Source organism: Martes martes (assembly GCF_963455335.1).
Source record: "Martes martes genome assembly, chromosome: 9".
Taxonomy (NCBI): Eukaryota; Metazoa; Chordata; class Mammalia; order Carnivora; family Mustelidae; genus Martes; species Martes martes.
The window spans coordinates 65,650,915-65,673,244 of NC_137896.1; the positions used below are offsets into that span (position 1 = coordinate 65,650,915).

Below are 22,330 nucleotides of genomic sequence, written 5' to 3' on the forward strand. Positions count from 1 at the left end.
GATTCAGTCTAGGGTCCCACATTGCATTTTTTTTTTAAATTTATTATCAAAATATAATTGACATACAGTTTTATTTTAGCTTCAGGTGTACAACGTAGTGATTTGACAATTCTATACATTACTCAGTGCTCCCCATGGTAAGTGTAGTCACCATCTGTCACCACATGATATTATTACAGTATTATTGACTATGTTACCTCTGCTGTACTTTTCATCCCCATAACTTATTTATTTGATAACTGGAAGTTTTTACCTCTTAATCCCCTTCACCTCTTTCTCCCATCCCCCACATTACATTTAGTTCCAGAGTCTCCTCAGTCTCTTCCAGTCTGTAAAGTGTCCTCAGTGATTCCTTGTCTTTCATGACCTTGACGCTTTTGAAAAGTATTGATCAGGTGTCTTATAGAATGTCCTTCAGTTTGGATATATATGATGTTTTCTCATGGTTAGATTGGGGTTAGAATACCTCAGAGGTGATGCATCCTTCTTAGGGCATCATGTCGAGTGGTTGATATGCCTTAATACTAGTCATGTTAACTTTGAGATGCAGGTAAGGTGGCTTCTGCCAGGTTGCTCCCATGTAAAGTTACTGTTTTTGTTTTTATAGATAAAATGTATTTCGGATGAGATGCCTTGAGACTGTGCACATATCCTGTGTTTCTTAAATATTTACTCATGAATTTTGCATGCTGTGGTGGATGTTCTCTACACCAGTTTTCACAGTGCTATTCTAATGGTGACTTTCTGTTTCCTCCATTCCTTTTACATTTATGCATGTGAACTCTTCTGCAACTAAGAGTTTCCCCTTCCCCCCTTGTATTTATTCATCAATCATATTTATTTCATATTGGACTCCTGAATATTGGTTTACTCTTTCAGTAATAGTTGAATGCTATTATTTATTTTGTTGTTACTAAGCTTGTTCCCACTTTGGCCATTGGGAACTCTTTCAGGTTGCCCCCTATATCCTTCATATTTGCATCTAGCTTTTTTTTTCTTTTTTGAATACTTCCTTACTTTCTGGTGCTATGAGATGTTTCATGTTCATCTTATATTTTCCCAGCCTCAACTCTGGAGTTTACTACTTCTCCAGGGAACCATTGTTTCTTTTATTAGAGAATGGTGTTTATAAACCAAAATCTGGGTGTTGGGGTATGCTTATTACTGCTACTAGACTCACTGCTTCTAGGTCTTCTCAGTTGACAAAGGTGGGAAATACATGTATAATAGCCCATCTGTCCATAAACATCTATATTCCTCTATCTGTTTATCTGTATTTTTGTTAAAAAAGAAAAATAAAACCATGAGTTCATACTAATACATCTTGCAAAAATCCAGAGCCACAGGATTTATTTGTAATCAATGTATTTGCTTATTTGTAACTTCTTTGCCCATGAAAAACCTGGTTATCATTATCTGTAACGTATTTACTTTTTTGTTCAACCCTAGTATACATATAAAGTAGTTTCAGAATTTCTAACCCATACTCTGAGAAACAAATTTATCAGCTAGAGTGTACTGTTTACACATAGTTCTTTCTGTGTTTAGCCTTACAGTATCCAGTCAAAGAGCTGTTTTCTAAAGTTATTAAGTCAGGTACTTTTTTACCCAACTACTTCAGTGTGGTTATGTCATTCATCAGTATGCTGGTTCCCCCCATATCCTAGTTGAACTGTACTTTAATTTGTACAGAACACTTTTTTTAGGTGTATAGATCTGTGGGTTTTGACAAGTGCATAGAGTCTGAGTAAAGACACTGGGAAAAGGTAGACCCACCAGAGATCTAGTGAGACTCCCCAAACTGCACTCCAGGACACAGGCTCTGACACATCGTCCAGTTCATTGGAAGCAGTGGCGATAGTATAGCCGTGGCAATAATATAGCCATTGCTATCCCAGTCCCTGCTCTTCGATTCAGATCCTTTCAAGTGGTCCAGTCTGCCAGCAGTGGCAAAAGCAGCATAACTCCAGCTTCCCAATTGTCATTTTACAACCCAAGTGTGATGGGCATGATCCACTAGAAATAATGGTAGCAGTAAGGTCATTTGTCCACCATTGCCCCCATGCCACAGCATTGTATGAGTGGTCTGATCTGTTGGCAGTAGCCACAGTAGCAACATCCCAGGCTGTTTCAGACTGCATTGCATGCTTGGGGTACGGTTGGTGGTCCCATGCAACTGCAGCAGTGGCAGCAGCAAAGCCTGGGCATTTCTAAAACCAGGTCACCTGTAGGTGGCAGAACCTGCTGGCAACAGCAAAGTCCCTGAGTGTCCCAGCTTCACAACTGGGGCACCAATGGGAAGTCCAGTCCTGCAACAACAACAAAGGCAAAGCTTTGTATCTTCCTGCTCTCAACTCAACAGTATAAATAGAGTCAGGCCCAGCAGCTTCTGCTCATACACCCCTGCAGGTCATCTAGCACCATTAGGCAGCCCAGAGACGTGCCTTTCCTAGGCTTCCCACAGGCAGCACCAAATAGGAACTGAGTGGGAGCCCCAGCAGCACAAGAAGAACAAAGCAGACCAGCATAGGACTGCATGGGGGTAAAAAATTAAATCGTCATTGGAACTAAAGCCCACAAACATAGGCTAAAATAAACATGCTAAACCTGAACAGGGTGACTGCCTGCTAAATGACATTCAAATGGGAATAGTCTCCTAACATAGTAACCAGATAGTCTAGGACATAAAAATCACTCATCATACCACAATCCAAGAAATCCACATTTGAATGAGAAGAGCAATCAACTGATGCTAGTACCAACAGAGCCTCAGCGATCTCTGGGACAGTAAAAAAGAGGTAACAGTCATACCATCAGAATTCTAGAAGAGAGTGTGGGACTAAAAAAGTATTCAAAGAAGTAATGGCTAAAAGCTCTCCAAATTTGGATGAAAACATAAAAACTATAATTCAAGAACCTAAGTAAACCCCAAACAGGGTAAAACCAAAGAAATCCATACCGTAACATATTATCTATTTAATCTTCTGAAAACTAAAGACGAAGAAGGATCCTAAAAATAGCCAAAGAGAAATAACATGTAAACTATAAAGGAACACCAATTCAAAAGACAGCAGTTTCTCATCTGAAACCATGAGACCAGAAGGAAGTGGCATGCACAACATTTTTCAAGTGCTGAAAGAAAAGACCTGTAGGCTGTGAATCATCTTTCTGGTGATGATATCCTCAGGACTGAAAGAGAAGGGAAACGGAGAGGATTTGGTGCTGGGAGACATATCATTAAAGAATGAATGTCTAATGGAGTTCTCCAAATAGGGAGAAAGCTTGGACCTTCAGAAGTAAAGGAAGTAAAGTAAGAACAGTAGAGGAAGTAAAGGAAGAACAGTAGAATGGGTACATAGAGAAGTAAACGTAGTAGAGAATCTGTAACCTCACCAGTTGCTTTAATCATGTTTTATGGTTCAAGCAAAAGTTTAACAACATCTAATATGGTATATAATAAATATAGAGAAAGTACTTCAGACAAAGGTCCTAAATGGAAAGGATAGTTTTTATACTTGAAGTGATAAACTTCAAGTGTATCAGTATCAGGAGGCTGTGATAAGTTACACATAAGCATAAGAAAATACCTAGAGCAACCATGAAGCACACTACATAAGGCAGCACACTCAAAAACATTACAAATAAATCAAAATAGAACACTAAAAAAATGTTCAAATTATCCATAGGAAGGAAAGGAAAAATAAGGTGCATGAGAAACAGAGGAAATACACAGAAAACAAAAAATGGGAACTTAATTAAATACCAGTAATTACATGTAAATCATCTAAATATACCAATTACATGACAGAGATTGGAGAGTAGACAAAAACATGATCCAATTCTATGTGGTCTATAAGAAACTCCCTTCAAAAATAACACAGGTTGAAAGTAAAAAGATAGAAAAGATATACAAACACTAATTTTTAAAAATCTGTAGTAAGTATGTTAATATTACATAAAGTAGATGTTAAAGCAAAGAGAACTATAAGAGACTTAACATGATAAGAAAAAGATCAATCCAGCAAGAGGATAACAATCCCAACTAAACTCATGGTGAACACAGCACAACACATAAACTTGTCCAGTCATGGTGTTATACCCCTGAAACTAATGTAACATTTTGTTACATTATACAGCTATATTTTAATTTAGAAAAAAATATTTTATATTTTAATTTAGAAAAAAGAAGCCAGCTATCCTAAATATGTATGTACCAAACCACAAAGCTTCAAAATACATGAAACAAAGCCAGATGGTTTCAAAAGACATGACAGACAAATACAGCAATTCTACTTGGGGACTTTGGTACCCCAGTCTTAGCAGTTGATAGCACTATTGAACAGTCATCAAAGATTTGGAAGAACAGAACAACACCTTCAGGTAAGCATATCTAATTAACATTTATAGAATGCTCCACCCACCAAGAGAATACATAATCTTTTCCAAGAAACATTGATCATTCACATAAATAGATTATATCTTGAGTTATAAAACAACCCTTAACAAATTTAAAAGCATTGAAATCATACAGTATTGAGTCACACAGATATCTTCTGACTGTAATGGAATCAAACTAGAAATCAATAACAAAAAGACACCATGAAAATCTCAGAACACTTGGAAATTAAAGAACAGGCTTTAAATAATTCACAGATCAGAAAGAAAATCACAAAGAAAATTTAAAATTTCATAGTATTAGGGACACCTGAGTGGCTCAGTCGTTTAAGTGTCTGCCTTCGACTCAGGTCATGATCCCCGGGTCCTGGGATCGAGCCCTGCATCAGGCTCCCTGCTCAATGGGGAGTCTGCTTCTGCCTCTGCCCCTCCCCTCCAGTTGTGTTCTCTCTCTCAATTGAATAAATAAAATCTTTTAAAAAATAAAATTTCATAAAATTTAATGAAAAGTAAGCACAGCATCAAAATATGTGGAATGCCAGCTAATACAGTGCTGGAAGGAATTTAATGCACTAAAAGCCTCCATTAAAAAAGAGGAAATGATTTCAAATCAGTAATCTATGTTCTTTTGTCAAGAACCTCTGTTCTGTCTTTTCGTGAATGTTTATATAGCAGACAGCCTTGGGAAGTAGGAAAAGGTGGTCTGCTTATTATCCAGTATAAAGATAATATCTGACTCCAGAGCAAAGAATGAACATGCTTACAGTCCATTATAGGATATTCAGTTTTCCTAAGTTCAGGGTCCCTCTCCTTTAACACAACCTACTGTATGTGCAACTGTCATTTAACCCTCTTGCCATCACCCTGTGGGAATTGGGACCCAGGAAACTGGTGCTGAACCCCGCCCTCCCACCGACATTCTGGCTACTGCTGCTGCTGTGAGTAGTAAAGTCCTTTGTCGGTGACCCAGGCACCCATGTTAGTTGGCAACTAAGGCAAAATCTCAGGCCCTTCACAGCTTTTGATGTATATTCATGTAAAAACCTGCAAGCAAACGTTTGTAACAGCTTTATTTATAAATGCTCAAAGCCGGAAATGACACAGATGTCCTTCAACAGAGAATGGATAAACAATTTTATATCCATTCAATGAGGGATGCTACTCATCCATAAAAAGGAACAAAGTCTCAATTCATGAAATAGCATGGGTAGATCTTTTTTTTTTTTTAAGATTTTTATTATTTATTCACTTGATAGACAGAGATCATGAGTAGGCAGAGAGGCAGGCTCCCCGGAGAGCAGAGAGCCCAATGTGGGGCTCGATCCCAGGACCCTGAGATCACGACCTGAGCTGAAGGCAGAGGCTTAACCCACTGAGCCACCCAGGCGCCCCTAGCATGGGTAGATCTTAAATGCATTTTGGTAAGTGAAAGAGGCTCAACCCAAAAGTCTACATACTGTGAGGAAGAGACAGAGGTTGAAGTCCAGTTTCCCCACTTGGACTGTGAGGGGTAGATCACCTCAATACTGCTGGTAGGAGTGGACACAGTCAGGCAGGGAGGGCTTGTTACACTTGGTGGGGATGAGAATCTTGGCTCAGCCCTTGGTCTTCACTGCCACGTAGGAGTGTCAGGGTATTTTATTTTATTTATCCTACTTGACCTTCTTGGGTCCATGTGTTTATGTCTGTCATTGTTTTGAGAAAATTCTCAGCTATTCCTTTTTTCATTATTTCTACTATCCTGTTTTCTTAGTTGTGTTTCCAATTATGCACATGTCAGACCATTTGATATCATCCCACAGCCCTTTGATGCTCGTTTCCGTTCTGATTTATTGTATTCATCTGCATTACTGTGGTTTTGATTTTTAGTGTTTTTCTTTCAGTTATTTCTTCAGGTTCCCATCCCTCTACAGAAATTGCCCATCTGGTCTCCAGCATTGTTCACCTTTGCCATTAGAAATGTTAATGTATTAATCACAGTTATTTTAAATTTTCTTTCACATAGTTTCAGCATCGGTGTCACCTGAATTTGTTTCTGATGACTACTTTTGTATCTTGGTAGTATGTTGTTTCTTTCTGCTTAGGGTATTCATTTTTTGTTGTTCTTAAAAGCTAGACATCATGCATAGTATATGGATACTGAGATAAATGTTATTCACGTCTGGAAATGAGCATACGTTTCTTTTTGGGGGGAGAGGCATAAACTTAATCTGATCCAGAGCTGGGCTGGGTTTGCGGTCTGTTTGTTCCTGTTACCTTCAGTGCACCTGCCCTCACATTCTTGTGGTGGTACTTAGGCTTGGGGTGGGGGATGAAGTGTTGGAGGCTTGTCCTTTAGTGTCTGATCTACCCTCAGATTTTAATTTTCCCTTCACACTGGGCCTCGGAGTCTGTCTCTTTATATGTTCCTTGCTGGTCAGTGTTCATAGGGGAAGGGTGGGGTGTGTGTTCTCTGAGCCTTCATTTTAGGGGGACTGCAGTTTCAGAGGCTCAGGGGTCTGTCCCACTTAGTAGTTTTGAGCCCAGCATCTAGCCCGGCTCCTTTTCCAGGTGTGGAGGATTTGGTTTTTTCCCCTTTCCTTCCCTCCGCTGCCCTGGATTTTCACCAGTGCCCTAAGGGTGACTCTGTTTGTTGCCTCCCTCCCCCCTACCTCCCCCATCCCACACATTCACACATTAGAGCTTTTATTCTGAAGGTGAGATGGAGCGTAAGGGTTCCTGTGTCACTCTTCTTTCCCAGTTCTGCTCCATGAAGGATACTTTCTTGGGCCAGTCTTTTCTGTGAGCGCCTGTGGGCTTTGTGGTGAAAATGCTTTCGAGAGAATGCAGATTTCCCCTCTACTTATGGCCTGCAGACCTTTACCTTCTCACCAGTATATAGCCAGCTAGCCTCCACCAGTTCACCAATCACCCCAGGCAAGCTCTTGTGACCTAGTGTCCCCTGCATCTCCTCCCAGGAGCCTGTGCTTACATCTCACTGGTCCCTGCACGTGCCTGTCTCTCCTCACACTTGGGGCCAGCTGGTCGCCCTGTGACCTGAGCACTCTGAGGAGTGTAACAAAAGGCAATGATGTGTTGTTGTTCATCTGGCTTCTTTTTGTTATAAGTTTGGCAGTGACACTCTGGCCAGCACTCTGTATCCCTGGGCAGAAATTGCAGGAGTTTTAAAAACTTAAACAGTTTCTTTGCTGTACCCCAGATGGCTGATGTTACCATGCTCATGTTTGAATAAATCCTGGTCTGTCCTGCCAGGCTTGTATTCAAACTGTATGTTTAAACTGTGTTGACAGCCACATGAACAGTAACTGACTTAGTGCCTTACAAAGATAGTTACATTAAGAACTATGTTGTCAGGACAGGAAGTCCATAGTCCTGGCTTCTAGTAGCCCTGGAATTGTCTGGATAGAGGCTTTTATGGCACACCCAAGGATTTGGCTCCTTGAAATTACTGGGTTTAAATTATTATCTCAATATAATTTTATCTTTTATTTCACAGGCATTTTTCTTTCTTTCTTTCTTTCTTTCTTTCTTTCTTTCTTTCTTTTGGGGGGGGAGCAGAAAATAAATAACTTGTTTGTGAGAGTTTTCTGGAGATTCAAGTACCTCTCTCTGTCTCCTTTGTAGATTGGAAGTTCCACAAACACCCTGCATGCCTTGCAAATTGCTTTTGCTGATGAAGAAACACAAGTAATCTACCTTTTGACAGATGGGAGACCTGATCAGGTACTTACCAAGGTTGGGAACAAAAAGGGGTTCACCAGTGCCCTGAAAGTAAATGCCCAGAATGGGTTTGAGGGACATTTTCAACTGCTTGAAACAGCTTGAAAAACTGTTGAAAGATGTTTCCTTGGCCTAGGGACCCAGAACTGAGGTGAAAAAATACACTGAGGAATGCCTTTGTCTGCTGAAATGCAGAGGGGAATTTATGTGACATCAGGTGTTGTCTTGAGGCGCCACACACCCACAGGCCTGGAGACCAACCCCTTAAAAGGAGATCTCCACCTTTCCATTGAGGACTGGTGTATATTTTGTTACAAACTAATAAGAGTAAGGAGATTCTTTTTGATTTTTTTTCCTTTGGGGACTCCAAATCTAAACATGTCACTGCACAATGTCCTTGGTTTTTTACCCCTAATTTTAACTTCGTAATCACTCAAACAAAAGCATACCTTTCTAGTGAAATGTTCTTTGTTTTGCTTAGCCTGACTGGAAAATATTTGAAAAGTTTTAGTGGAGTCTGTTCATCTTCTTTTGAGCTTTGTGAATGAAAGACTAATGCTGTGGGCATTAAATAAACATACGGATTTGCAGGCCAGTACAATGTAAATTAACCGCTAAAGTGAATTAGTATCAACTTGCATCCTTCAGTTGTGAGATGTTTGCATGTGAAGAGTGCTAGGCAAGTATTGTAAAATATCCTGCATCAAATGGTCCAAGGCTTAAATAGTAAAGCAACTGGATTTTATTACAGCATGAGATTTATGGCAGAGAAGTTATATGTAAAGTGAAATTTGTTTTTTTGTAAAGTGAAGTTTTATTTTGGATGATTTTCCTATCAACTTCACTATGCTTTCTGTTCAAAAGCAATTTATTGTGCCTTGCTTATGTTCCTTGGGTGGTGCCAAGGTTTGAAGCTACAAACATGAATGGTATCTTACCCCTGCCTTAAGGGCATCTACACTTCAGGGGATATGTTAGACATGTGTGGTTAACTCTGATCTGACACAGGGTGTGGGGCTGTCTGTGCTGTGAGATGTCTGAGAGCAGAGTGATGAGTCCTGCTGTACAAGATGGGGAGAAGGGTGGCGAAGGTTCCACTGCGGAGGGGACATTTGAGCTGTGTCTGGAAAGAGGAGGAGGGATTTTCTAAACAGAGGAGATGACTGGTATCCTGGGCAGAAGAAACAGAGGTGTGGAAATATGTGGGCTGCCTAGAGAAGCAATCTGAGAGCAAGGGCAATGACAGAAGAGTGTTGGGGTTGAGGCTGGAAGGTTCCGTTGGGGGTTGGGGGAAATAATCCTTGATGGCCACCTGGAATGAGTGGGTGGGCTTTACCACAGTGGGGGCTGGGGGTTGGTGCTCAGCAGGGCAGGTGGTCCCATTCACCTGTACTTCAGAAATGTGCCTCAGCAGTGCAAGGGAAAGACTGAATCTTGATGGGAGTTGGTGAGGGCCCACATCAGGTAGGAAACAGAAATGTGGAAGAGAGGACTTTCCTCAGAGATGAGATAATAGAGTAGCATCAAAGGACTTGGTGACCAGTTTGGGAACAGAGGAGGACAGAGTGAGGAGAAGATGGGAGAAAGAGAAAAAGGAATCACAATGTGACTGATTTGTAGTTTATAACAATATGTTAGTAACTGATTTAAATTTAAACTTAAAGAAGGAACAATGTTTGGGAGTTCCTGGTGAAAGAAGTCAAGCTTGAGCACCTGTAGTTCAAGAATGTCCAGAGACCTCTTGAAATATGGGGCTGGTGTTTGGGAAAGATGGGGATAGGGATTCTGATTTGAAAGTCATTTGTACAAGGGGTCTTTACTTTTTTAATAAACTCTTACTTATTTTACTGTTTGCACTATAGGTCAGTTAGAAAATATAGATAAACATATAAGCATAAAAAGGAACAAAGTTTAACTCAGTCATAATTCAGTTTTGTGTTCTCCCTTGTTTCATCTAATATATGCATTTTTTTGCAAGTCATGAGAAATTCTTCCAAAACATCATTCTCAATGACTGTATCATATTCCATTATATAGATTTAATATAACTTCTAACTTGGAAATTAATTTTATTTATTTAATTTTTGAATAGTAATACATTCACATGGTATAAATTACAAAGGTACAAAAGGGTATGCAGAGAAGATTCTCTCTCCAACCTCCTGTTCACTAGCTAAGAGGCAATGTGTGTTATCAATTCCTTAGATCTTCTTTCAGAAACTGTTATGCAAGCAGAAATGTATTTTTATATACTCTCTTTTATAAATATATAGATGATGGTGTATTACACACATGATTCTGCACCTTTATTAATAAAACAATATGATTTGGAAATTGCTTAATATATAAAGAACGTCTTCATTTTTTATAGCTGCCTAATATTCCTAGAGATGGACATTGAGGTTGTTTTCAGTCTTTCTCTTATACACTACATCTCAAAAATAACTGTGCACACGTGTTTTGCATATGTTTATCTGTAGCATAAATTCTGAGAAGTAGACTTAGTCCAAAGGTATGCATTTTGAGAGGTACTGCTAAATAGTCCCCCAGAAGGGATGGACCAAATAATATTCTTGTTAGCTGTGTATTGGGAAGGATTCTTGATTCACAGTCCACCATGTATTTCAGAGGGTCTGGAATCTCCTGAGAGTATATACAAAATGTACTTGTACATTTCTCTGGGAGAAGAGCCCTTCCTAGCTTTCACCAGAGGGTCTGTAGTCTGCCTAAAGATGAAGAACTATGGAAACAGATGATAATCAGAATCAGAAAGATGCGGTCCACTTGAAAAGTAATTTATAAACTCCTAGTTAGGCATTTTGTGTTCATATCTGCCTTTTCTCCTGTGCAATCCATTTTTTCTGCATTGTCCCTCAGATTCTCTCCAAAAAGCAAATGAATATTTGATATTCACGCTCTGTGTAGAGGACATTAACACATATCACTCAATCTCCATTTCTTTTTGAACTTGTCACTGACTTTGTCGGACCTGAATATGTTAAGGCTGGTGCTCTTATTCCCAATACTCAGCAGAATTTTCTGCTTGAAAGGACACACCGAAATGAGGTTCAGGATTTAATTCCATAGATACCAGCTTACTATTTGTTTATTAAATGTCCAGGGAAGAATTATATAGCAAGACAAGACTTAAATTAATCAAGTTAAAAGAATTCTAGTAATATTAGTTGTCATTAAAATAGAATTGCTAGGTGTCCTTTGGTGGGCATCTCTAGGTATGAATGGACACAGCCCAGCACAGTGCTGCATTCTGGGGCTTCTTTGAAGTTAGGAACTTATCCTGGCAGGACTCAAGACAGTGGGAGTGAGGAAGGCTTCTGCGCCGTTCTAAACACAAATGAGTGGGGAAAGCCTAACATGAGCTGTGCGAGGGGTGGGAGCTCAGAGAAGGAACAGGATGAGCCACTGTGCAGACAAACCTCCTTCAGAAGTTAGAGGAGTTAGGGGGACCTATCCCTGCCTCTCTTGCCACCCCAAGTTGACATTTGTGGTGGAAGGGTCACATTGTTTAGAAAGTGAAAATGCACATTTGTTCAGATTCAGAGAAGAGGGAACTGAGGAGCGTCTCTCATGCATGCTGCTTGACCTCATTTAGGGATGGAAGGGATTTCTGTGGGGAACATACGAAGGAGTCCTGGGCTGAGAAAGGTTTCCTCAATGTGGTCTAGGAGTTAAACAAGGAGAAGGCCCACTACTTTCTAGTAACAGAGCTCCTAGAGTAAGTGACTAGAGGAATCAGGATCAGCAAGGCTGGTGTGGTAACAGGTTTTCTTCCATGTTCTGAGCCTCCTCTTCAGAGCTGTGAGGGCATAAACCAGGGAGAGGAATCCGTGGGGGTGGGGGGAACAGGCAGGAGGTCAAGAATGGCTCTTTTACCCTGTAGGTATTGAGCTTGTGCAACACCCCCACTGTCTTTGCAGCTCTCTAACACCACGGGGTATGAGAACATCATGTCAGTTTAGAAAACACTACCTAAGGCTGGATGCATGTGGGAGGCTCACTATGATACACTAACAGGCTTTTTCGTGTCTGGGTGCTCTCTAGCTGTATGGAATGGTGGAAATGGTTTTGGAGCTAGAGACCTCTGCTGGAAGCTCACCCCCAGCACGGTCCATCTGAATGACCTCGGGCAAGTCCTCTACTGTGAATTTCCTCATCTGTGGCTCAAAGCCAATACTCCCTACTCACAAGTTTGCTTGGAGTAAATGAGATGATGTCCCCATGAATGCATTCCATAGTTGTTTATTGAGTACCTTGTATATGCCAGGCACTGCTATCAGTCTGGGGTATAGTGGTAAGCAAGATGAACAAGGTGCCTGTCTTCAGAGAAGCTTATGTTTTATAGGGAGATAGGCAATGAACAAATAAATATATGAAGTAATGTCAGGTAGCATATGGACAGATGAAAATGCTACCCACGGTACCTGGCACCCACAGTCAATATTAAATCAATGTTAATTTCTTTCCCTTTCCAAATATCTCAGCTGTAAGTCAGTATAAGAATAGTTCCTGGCTTAAAGGCTATAAAATTAGCAGAATTTAGAGCTAGTATCTCCAGTCTGGTATCAGGGTCAGTGGCCAGGATTCACTGGTAAGAAACAGGGATAATAATAGCACCCACCTCAGAGGGTTGTAGAGAGGATACAGGTGGACAGCATGAGCAGAGCTCTTAGTGCTCAATACATAGTAGGTTTTCAGAAATAGAAGCTAAACTGATTGAAGAGGAGGCAGCTTGCATTTGACAAGCTGGTTGGGGGTCAGCTCATTTAGGTTACTATTTGGTTAGAAGCATGTGTTCTGATGAGCACTGGGTGTTACAGGCAACTAATGAATCATTGAACACTACATCAAAAACTATTGATGTACTGGGGCGCCTGGGTTGCTCAGTGGGTTAAAGCCTCTGCCTTCGTCTCAGGTCATGATCCCAAGGTCCTGGGATCGAGCCCGGCTCCTCCTCTCTCTCTCTGCCTGCCTCTCTGCCTACTTGTGAACTCTGTCTGTCAAATAAATAAATAAAATCTTTAAAAAAAAAAACTATTGATGTACTATATGCTGGCTAACTGAACATTTAAAAAAATAAGAAAGAAAGAAACCAGCTGATGTCCAGAGGGGAGAGGAGAGAAAAAGGATGAGAGGTGGACGTGGGCTTATGGGTAGGGCCAGTATCAATGCTGGAGCCAGACACAGAGACTGAAGCTGTGTGTAAGTAGTGGCTAGAATGAGACCAGAACCTGGGGACCACTTAACCAACCACTTCCTGGGCAGTGTGTGAGCTGCGCAAGGCCAGCCAGTGGTGTGTCTCCCTTTTCACTCTGCCTTTCCAGGACACATAACCCAAATATAGGAAGGGTTAAAGGCCAAATGATAGAAACTATAAGTGGACAATGGAACTGGCTGAAGGAGCCAGCAAGTTGGGTTAATCAAAGAGGGTCTCCTGGCACTGAGAAACATAGAGGAAATGGGGGCAGGCCAATCAGAGGCAGTTTCTGAAGGTTCTCGGCTGAGAACTCTCAGCTGATGGTGTGGTGGAGAGACGGCAGGGGAATTAATCAGTTCTTTTTTCCTGAGCGTTAGGTGATATAAACATTACTTTAGAGTCAGCCCTTACCAAGAGACTATTTTATTGCAAATGAAGGGAACAAACAGTCTGGCATTGCTTCTAATACTAAAAATTGGCTTTGAATTCCACTGCTTAAGAGCTTGATGGCCCTAGGAAACTGAATCCTGCTGAGTCTCAGTTTCTCCTTCTATATGTGGGGCCCTTAACTACTGGGCCAAGCAAAGTTGTGTATTACTGGGGATAAAAGTAGAGGAGCAGACAAATGATGGCTGAAACAATGGAGAGATTTATAGTCCTATGAATAAGAAGCCCAGCAGTAGGTAGTCTAGGTTCTAGAGCTACTCACAGAGGTCTCCAAGAAAAGAACCTTCTTTTTATGTTCATTCTCCACCATCTTTGTTTATAATTTCTATCCTCCTTGTTGCAAAATGGCTACTCTATCTCTAGGCAGTGTCCATTTTCCAGCGGGATGGGGGATGGGAAGGGGAAGGACATTAGATTTGTTGTTGTCATTGTTGCTAAATCTTTGCCTTTTTATTAGAGAAAAGGAATATCTTCCCTGGGACTTCTGCCTATATCTCAGTGGACAGAACTGGGTCACATGGCTAATTCTAGATGCAAAAGAGGGTCAGAGGATGAGTTTTTATGTGTGTATTGTTTGTTTGTTTTAAACTGGGCACATTGCTGTCATGAAAAGAAAACCAGGGTTCTGACAGTAAAAAAGGATGAGAGGAATTTATATTAGTAGTCAACTATCCATCTTTCTAACTACCTCACAGGATCGTTGTGAGGATTATTAACTGCTATGTTATACTCACAGCAGAGTGCCTCACACATGGAAGGACCCTCAATAACTCTCTCTTCTTTCACTCTGTGGGAGACACATTGACCATCATCTACCTGAAGCTGGAAAATGCTCTTTTCAAGTAGATGCTTGGGAAGCCATATTGAGATCTAGTAGCTTCACTCTGTAGAAATCCCAATAGCCAGGTGTTCCACCCTGATACTTTCAGTGCTCTAAAGTATAGCGCAGCACTTTAAAAGCAATGAACTCTAGGCTCAGGTGCACTTAAAATTGAGTGATTTGGTTAGTCACATCTTTCTTCAAGAATTGTTTCTGTACCAAATTATGAGCCCACAGAGGCAAAGGGCTGAGTCATTGGTCTTCATACTCTCACCATCTGGCAGTGTTTGCTTTGTTTATTAAATCGAATTGACACCTTTCCAAGAAGCCATTCATCACTGTATAAGGAATTACTAGTTGAGAATCTCACAGTCTATAGCAAATACTAAGGATTTTCACATTATATTTTTTCTTTCTCTCCCTCTCACTTTCCATCTCCCTGTTTCCCCCTCAAAATGTATCATTTCAGCCACCTGAAATGGTTATAGACCAAGTCAAAGTTTTTCAGAAAATTCCTATTTACACCATCTCCTTCAATTACAACGATGAGAATGCAAATGGATTTTTGAGTGAGCTTGCTTCTTTGACTGGGGGAGAGTTCCACTTTTATAATTTTGGCTGTAAGGATCTGTGTCCTCCAGGGATTGTTCAGGTAAGATCTTAACATAAGAGAGTATTCATTAATTTGGGCATTACAGACTGGAAGCCAATGGACAATAACTTAGTTGAGAAAATTGCTACCATAAAGACAAATTGAGCATTTATGAAAATGTAGATTCCTGGGTCACACTTCAGAGCTGCTAAATTAGGCTTTAGGAATAGAGGCACAGGAATCTTAATTAATATATTTTGGTTTTCTTCTAGGTTTTTTTTATTATGGAAAGTTTCAAACATACACAAAAGTAAAAGAGTATGTGGACCCCATCCCATGTACCCATTAGTCAGATTTAATAATTATCAACATTTTGCCAAATTTAGGAATCTGCATTTTTAACAAGCATACCAGAGGGTCTCTACCTGTAGTTTGTTAACCACTGCTGTTTACAGGGATTTGTGGGAAACTTAAGAAAAATTCAGATCCTGACCTCTCAAAAACTGTATAACCATGGGACCATCTGATAAAGCATTTCATTCCAATAGGCTGATGGGAGAGAGTAAATAAAATTATATTCTCCAGTCCTTTAATCTTGGCCTGAGGAAATGCATTTCAAGATTGCCCTTCTAGAGAACGTTTTTTGTCTTATTGTCTGTCCTGTGGAGTCACTTAAAATCCAGGACAAGCCAGAATATCAATCAGTGCTTATATTTGAAGAAACTACCAGAGTCTGGGGAATGAATCATTTGAAAGGATTGGAGGGAACAATGACCTCTTTGAGCTCACACAGGGCAGGGAATAGTGACTATAACCCCACCAGATAAACTGGAAAACCTCATAATCCAGTAGGCATTAGGTAGAGTATAAAGAAGGGTCTTGCCTCAAGAGTATGGACAACCAAATGCTGCCCCAGGTCTGCTTAGAAAACCTTAAATGAAGACCTGACAGAAACTATTTCCTGCATCCCTAAACAAACCCCAAGAATAAGTATAAGAAAGCAAGAATATCCATTACCCAAAAGAGTAAAATTGACTATTTCTGACATCCAATCAAATAGTACCAGGTATGTAAAGAAGCAGGAAAATACAGGTCCATAATGAGAAAAAGCAAACAGAAAAATTAAAACATATGCATAGCTGACTCAGATGTTAGTATTAGAGCATTAAAACAGTTATTGTAGCTGTGTTTGCTATGTTCAAAAAGGAAGAGAAATGAAAGATATAAGTAAGTCACAAAATTTTTAGAGGTGATAACTAAAATATATGAGGTAAAAAATACATGGAATGTGAGGAACAACAGGTAAGACATTGCAGAACAAAACACTAGTAAATTGCAAGGCAGCAATAGAAACTATCCAAAATGTAACACAGAGAAGAGAATTAAAGCAATAAACAAGCAAACAAAACCCCAGAAAATAGGGCATAAGTGAGCATGGAAAAATTGGAGAAGGCTAGTAAATACGTAATTGAAACAATAGTGCCAGAATTTTTCCAGTTTGGTTGGAAACTATAAACCCACAGACCCAAGAAACACAATGAATGCCAAGCACAAGAAACATGAAGAAAATCACACCAAATCATATCAGAATTAAACTTCTCAGAAGTAATGGCAAAGAGAAAAGTCTTAAACGAATAGGGTGAAAGAAGACAAATAGGTACAGAGGAGCACAGGTAAGGATAACAGCATATTTCTCATCAGAAACAATGCATGTGGAAATATAGCTGAGTGATATTTTTAAAGTACTGAAAGACAGAAAGGCTCTGTGTAGAATCTATACCCTGAAAATATCTTTCAAAAGGGAAGTGGAATGAAGACTTCGGAGATACACAAAAAATGAAAGAACTTGTCACCAATAAACCTGCAGTATAAGATATGTTAAAGCGAGTGCTTCAGGTAGAAGGAAGAGCATACCAGATGGAAATACAGATCTACACTAAGGAATGAAAACCGAAGGATACCTTCATGGATAGCTGCATGGTAACTGCATGGGTAGATATGTAAGGCTTTTTTCCCCTTGTTATTTGCATATAATTATCAGATAAATTACTGGAGAGACTTTCAGTTCCCACAACAAAGGTATAGTCCCATTCCTCCTAGGTCCTACATCTTAAGCTAAAAAAAGTCCTGGACATAACATAACAAATAAGCATAGGAATACTCTGAAAGGTGAAAAGAAGAAGGAGGAATTCCTGGGGACCTCAGAACTTAAGGATTATATGACAATAAGTCTTGGGGGATTTGTTAATGCCTTCCATATATCCCAGAGAGGGCACTGCTAAACCCTCCAGCCTGGAATCTGTAATAGGCACAGACCAAAAAAAAAATGACCCAAGGAAAGCTTATTCTCTCTAGTCAAAGGACTGGGAAGAAGGTGACCTAAAAACAGAAAACCGTTTTTGTTTTCTTTTTTTAGATTTTTATTTATTTGACAGAGAGAGAGATCACAAGTAGGCAGAGAGGCAGACAGAGAGGGGTGGGGGGAGCAGGCTCCCCGCTGAGCAGAGAGCCCGATGCAGGGCTCAATCTCAGGACCCTGAGACCATGACCTGAGCTGAAGGCAGAGGCTTAACCCACTGAGCCACCCAGGTGCCCCAGGAAACCTTTTTTGCAATATCTGCCATAATCCAGCCATACAACAATGGAAAAACTGCACCCCTTTCCCTGAGATTTGAGTGGAGCTGAACGAAGAACTGATTTTCCACACTATCAGGAAGCAAGCGATGGTGCTCTGATCCCTCTGCCAGGTGATATCAAGGAACTGACCAGAAAGCTAATCTTCCATCCCTCACTGTCAGAGTAGTGTGAGTAGGGCTGAATGGAAAGCTGATTTTCCAGACCCCGATAGAGTAGGTGGTGCTCTAACTCCCATGCTAGGATAGTATCAGAAGGTTGAGAAGGAAGCTTATTGTCCATCCTCTCTCCAATGGAAGACAGCAGTGCTCTGATTCTACCACCATGGAGTCCAATGGCAAACTGGGCCTCTACCCCACCAGGCATTTCTAAGACTTAACAAAGCAATGGTCCAGTCACTACTGTACTTTGCTACAGCCCTCATCTCAGTGGGACTCAGCAACGAGATGAACTTCCACAAACACTCAACATCAATGAAAAAGAAAAAGGAATTGTGAGTTACAGATAGACAATGCTCCACTTTCCCCCTATCCCTGCTGCCAATGAGGGTCGATAGGGAGCTGAGCCTCCGTTAACACCCAACAGAATAAAAATAAATGAAATGTGAAAGGGGAGTAACCCCCACTGTGATCCTTTCTGAGTGAAGAGCTGATTCTCAGCCCCCATTCAGCAACAGTAAGACCAAAGGAGGTGCTATCTGGGGCTACTCTGTACTCTGACTCCCTACCCTTAGGATCTCTCACTGTGAACAAAGTAGAGATTACTGGCCTACATAAAGAGAACTGAACTCCCAAATCCTGAACTCCTGACACTGTGGCAGCCTGCCTTGATGAAAGTAACTGGAAGAAAAATCCACTAGATACATAGTTGTGCCCCAAAGAAAGTAAAATTTAGCTATGAGAGTCCCCAAACGTGTAAAAAGTGTACTGGAAAAACAGGTTCACTGGGGTAGGTGGGCAGGACTAGCCAAAGAGACATAACCACAAGTGGCCTAGTCTTGGAAGCCTCTTTTCCCCCACAGATCTGAGACTCTTCTCTGCACAGAGGCATCAGAGTGTATGGGAAGAATAGACAAGAAGAACTCAGCCAGAGCAAGAGGTCCATTCCAGGAAAACTGTCTTCCTATGCCTCCTAAGCTACCCGGTGACACAGGACACCCAGGGGACACTGGTTGTAGAGGCACCAAGAAACACCTGGCAGTCTGACTAGGGGAAACTTCTTTTGCCTGCTCAGATAGCACCAGCGGAGACTAGTGGGAGCCCCATCAACACTAGATTGAAAGAAGACCAAAATAATATAAAAAAGTCTCTGAAAATTAAATTGCCATTGGAGCAAGAGCCCACAAAAGTAGGACTAAAGTCTCACATGCTAAATTTAAACAGGGTTACTGCAAACTAAAATAAAAGTTTTAAAATAGGACCCAGAGTCTCATAATGCAATATAGCTAGAATGTTCAGGATACAGTAAAAAATCACTCATCATACCAAGAAACAGTAAAATCACAACTTGAACAAGACAAGACCATCACATGATCCCAACACTGAGATAGATGAATTATATGTTGGAATTACCTGATCAAGATTTTAAAGAACCTACATAAAAATGCTTCAGCAATCAATTATAAGTTATTTGGAGACAAATGAGCAAATAGAAAATATCAGTGAAGGTGTAGAAGTTATAAAAATTTCCAAGTTGATATTATAGAACTGGAAGCTATAATAGCAAGTAAACTCACTGGGTGGGCTCAATGGTGAGAGTGGAAATGACTTGATTTTACCAGTGAACTTGAGGTCCAACAATAGAATTCAGCCAGTCTGAACAATGGAGAGAACATACTGAAAAACAACAACAACAACAACAACAACAACAACAACAACAGAAGAAGAAGCCAGAACCATGGGGACCTATAGGGCAATAACTGAAGATCCAACATTAGTATCATTGGAGTTCCCCAGAGAGAAGAAAGAAAGGGGGACTGAAAGACTACATGGAAAAATAACTGAAAACTCCTCAAATTTGGTGAAAGATATAAACAATCAATCTGTAGATTGAAGAAGCTGAGTAAACTCCAAAGAGGATAAACCCAAAGAAATCCATGCCAAGACACACCATGTTTCAACATTCGAAAATCAAAGACATTCATCTGTTGAAGGGCATCTTGGCTCTTTCCACAGATGAATGGATAAAGAAGATGTGGTCCATATATACAATGGAATATTACTCAGCCATCCTAAAGGATGAGTACCCAACTTTTGCATCAACATGGGTGGAGGAGCTTATGCATGCATACAACATGCATCAACTGGAGGAGATTATGCTGAGTGAAATAAGTCAAGCAGAGAAATTCAATTATCATATGGTTTCACCTACTTGTAGAATATAAGGAATAACATGGAGGACATTAGGAGAAGGAAAGGAAAAGTGAAGAGGAGGGAAATCGGAGGGAGAGATGAACCATGAGAGACTGTGGACTCCAAGAAACAAACTGAGGGTTTTAGAGGGGAAGGGGTGGGGGATATTAAGGAGGGCATGTACAGCATGGAGCACTGGCGTTATATGCAAACAATGAATCATGGAACACTACATCAAAAATTAATGATGTACTGTATGGTGACTAACATAACACAATAAAAAATTTTTTTAAAAATCGAAGACAACGTCTTAAAAATAGCCCAAAAGAAATGACATCAAATTGAGAGTGGATTTTACCAAGGAGGCCAGAAAAGTGGCACAATATTTTTCAAGTGTGGGAAGAAAAAAACCATTGACCACATATTTTATACTGGACAAAACTATCCTTCAGGAATGAAGAGGAAATAAAAATATTCTCAGAGAAATACAAATTAAAAGGATTTGTTGCTAGAAGCCCTACTCTTTTATTGGCTACAGGAAGTTCTTTAGGCAAAAGGAAATAGAAAAATAAGAAATTGTGGAGCATCATGAAAGAAGGGAGAAAGAGCAAAAATATGAGTAGATGTAATAGAGTGTCCTTTTCCTCATGAAATCATATTCAGTGATTGAAATAAAAATTACAGCACTCTGTGATATTCAAGACAGTGATATTTAAAAGTAAAGAAGGTAAAGGGACCTAAGTGGAAGTGAGGTTTCCATATTTTCCTTGAAATAGTAAAATGTTAATGTTAGTAGATTGTTAAAATCTCATACATATGCCGTCCATACTCAGAGAAGCCATTATGAAAACAATATAAATACCGAAAAACACTACAAATAAATCAAGATAGAATTAATATTTTAAAAAGTTCAAGTACCCTGAAGGAAGGCAGGAAAGAAACAGAGGAGCAAGACCAATGAAACAAGTAGAAAACAAATAATAAAATAACAGAACTGTTAACACATCAATAATTACTTTAAATGTAAATGATATAATTATCCCAATCAAAAGGAGAAATAGACAAATACAAAATTATACTTGGAGACTTCAACACATCTCTCCCAGCAACTGACAGAAACTACTAGATGCAAAATCAGCAAGACAGAGAAGATCTAAACAGCACAGTCAACCAATAAGATCTAATTGCCACAGATAAAATACTCCCCACCACAACAGCCGAATGCAAATTTTTTTCTAGTGCTCATGGTATACTTACTAAGATAGGCTGTACAACAGGTGATAAAACAGACCTCAGCTGATTTAAAAGCATTTACTATAATAGCTGAATTACAGATTAATTACGGATTAATAGCCCAAGAGTCCATCAACTGATGAGTGGATAAAGAAGTTGTGGAATTTAACTCAGCCATAAAAAAGAATGAAATCTTGCCATTTGCAGTGACATGGATGGAGCTAAAGAATATTATGCTAAGTGAAAGAAGTCTGCCAGAAAATGACAAATACCATATGATTTCACTCATATGTGGAATTTAAGAAGAAAAATGAACAAAGGGGAAAAAAGAGAGAGGGAGGCCAACCAAAAAAAAACCAGACTCTTAACTATAGAGAACAAACCAGTAGTTACCAGACGGGAGGTGGGACGGGGGGCAATGGGTGAAATAGGGGATGGGGATTAAGGAGTGCATTTGTTGTGATAAGCATCAGCTGATGTATGGAAGTGTTGAATAACTATATTGTACACCTGAAACTAATATGGCACTCTATGTTAACTAACTTGAATTTAAATAAAAACTTAAAAAAAAATAAAAGCACTGAAATCATGGAGTTTGTTCTCTGACCATAATCGTATCAAATGAGAAGTTAATAATAGACAGCATGAAAAATATCTAAACACATGGAATTTAAACAACACAGTCCTTGATAATCCATTGGTCAAAGAGAAAGTCTCAAAGGAAATTAAAAATACTTAGAACTAAAAGAAAACAAAAACACCATATATCAAACTATGTGGGATACAGCAAACACAGTGGGAGTGAAATTTATAGCACTAAATGCTTGTTGGGAACAAGGAAAGTTACTGAATCAACAATCTGAGTTCTTACCCCAAGAAACTAGAACAAGAAGGGCAAAATAAACCCAAAGCAAGCAGTAGGA

General features: G+C 39.9%; 1 protein-coding gene across 7 annotated transcripts in view; it reads left to right on the top strand.

Moving 5' to 3' along the window:
• Positions 1-22,330, top strand: part of VWA3B (von Willebrand factor A domain containing 3B) — a 210,518-nt gene that overhangs the window by 101,749 nt on the left and 86,439 nt on the right. For all 7 annotated transcript variants that reach the window (XM_080813513.1, XM_080813514.1, XM_080813515.1 and 4 more), the window contains 2 exons: positions 8,020-8,118; positions 15,067-15,249. In XM_080813513.1, coding sequence (XP_080669639.1) covers positions 8,020-8,118; positions 15,067-15,249 — 282 coding nt within the window. The remainder of the gene's footprint in view (positions 1-8,019; positions 8,119-15,066; positions 15,250-22,330) is intronic.